The 1,514-nt window shown below is 49.3% G+C and overlaps 1 protein-coding gene across 1 annotated transcript; it reads right to left on the bottom strand.

The window, feature by feature from the left end:
• Positions 1-1,052: 1,052 nt before the first annotated feature.
• On the bottom strand, positions 1,053-1,294 carry SARC_15712 (hypothetical protein; the record flags this gene model as incomplete). Its single annotated transcript, XM_014290173.1, has 1 exon — positions 1,053-1,294. A coding segment is annotated over one exon (242 nt), but the record flags the coding sequence as incomplete, so codon positions are not given.
• Positions 1,295-1,514: the final 220 nt, after the last annotated feature.

The raw sequence follows: 1,514 nt of genomic DNA, 5'->3' as shown, positions 1-1,514 counted from the left end.
CACCATACACATAAGCATGACTCACCATACACATAAGCATGACTCACCGTACACATAAGTATGACTCACCATACACGAACAGCATGACTCACCATACACATACATCATGACTCATCATACACATAAGCATGACTCACCATACACGTACAGCATGACTCACAATACACATAAACATGACTCACTAATGACTCACCATACACATACATCATGACTCATCATACACATAAGCATGACTCACCATACACGTACAGCATGACTCACCATACACATAAGCATGACTCACCATACTCGTACAGCATGACTCACCTGCGCCAGGGCCCACCGTCGAGGCGACCGTGACGCCCACGCCCATTAAGACGGTGCTCTCTCTGATCTCGCCTATGCACAGCGAGTGGTAGTACGCCAGGATGTACCTACACATGACCTCGTGTGCGTCTATCTGTTCATTGCCCTGAGCCATAAAGGTGTTGGCCGGCTGAAGGCCGCGAGAGGCATCGAACATGCACGCGCGGTTCAGCATAATGGCGGCGGATCTGTTGAGAGAGAGAGAGAGTGTGTGCGAGGGGATGTAACTACGTGAGGTGGTTGTGCACAAGTACGATGTCACAGGATGTGTGGGTGTGTGTGGGTGTGTTCCCAGAGGTCGTCCGTTGCACCTCTTGGCATATCTGGCGAACATGGTTTTTATGTTGTGCGTGGTGGCTAAAACCCTAAAACCTTTACAATTGCGCGTGGTGGAGTATGGCTCACTTTGCATGACAGTTTATCTCTCTCTTCCTACGTGTGTATGAATCTTTCTGTACGAGGCAAAACCCTAAGCCCTATCCCTGTATACTATCTCTGCCGTATACCATAAACCCCTAACGAGCTATTTAATACTCAGCACACGCCGGACGCATACTAACCCACCCCCCACACCACCGAATCACTGCAAGTGTATTCCTATAAAAGGAGTTTAGAGGAGATATAAACCCTAAAACCTTTCCGATATATAAGCATGTGTATGTCCAGTACCTATAACGCACGCACAAACCTACACCACCCCCCCTCACCTGATGCACAGTTGCAGCTGAGCTTGTCGACCCACACATAGTAGGTGCGGTGGCTGGCCTGTGTCTTCGGCGCAGACAGATGTCTCACACTCCGGCCAAGCAGGGTCGGTGGCCCACCGGAAGTACATGGAGGTAGGTAGCATCATCTGGCGATACCTACCAAACAGCGGGTTAAAGCGGGACGAAAAGCGGGACGAGACGAGACGGAACAGGACGGTGTCAAAGGCTTCATTCTGGTGCATGTGTTGGAGTGCGACTGAAAGCGAATAACTAGCGATAGCAGATATGGGTAGTATGAACTGATGATGTACACAGTATAGAGGGCAAAAGCGGGATGAAAACCGGGACGTTTAATTTCTGAAAGTTGGAAATGGGGCATGTGATAAGAGTGTGGGAAGCAGAATCTAGAGATAGATGATGCAAGGGCCATCATCTGACGAAAGATACAGCACAGCGGATATA

Source organism: Sphaeroforma arctica (assembly GCF_001186125.1).
Source record: "Sphaeroforma arctica JP610 unplaced genomic scaffold supercont1.6602, whole genome shotgun sequence".
Classification (NCBI taxonomy): domain Eukaryota; class Ichthyosporea; order Ichthyophonida; genus Sphaeroforma; species Sphaeroforma arctica.
This window is presented reverse-complemented; position numbering and strand designations above follow the sequence as displayed.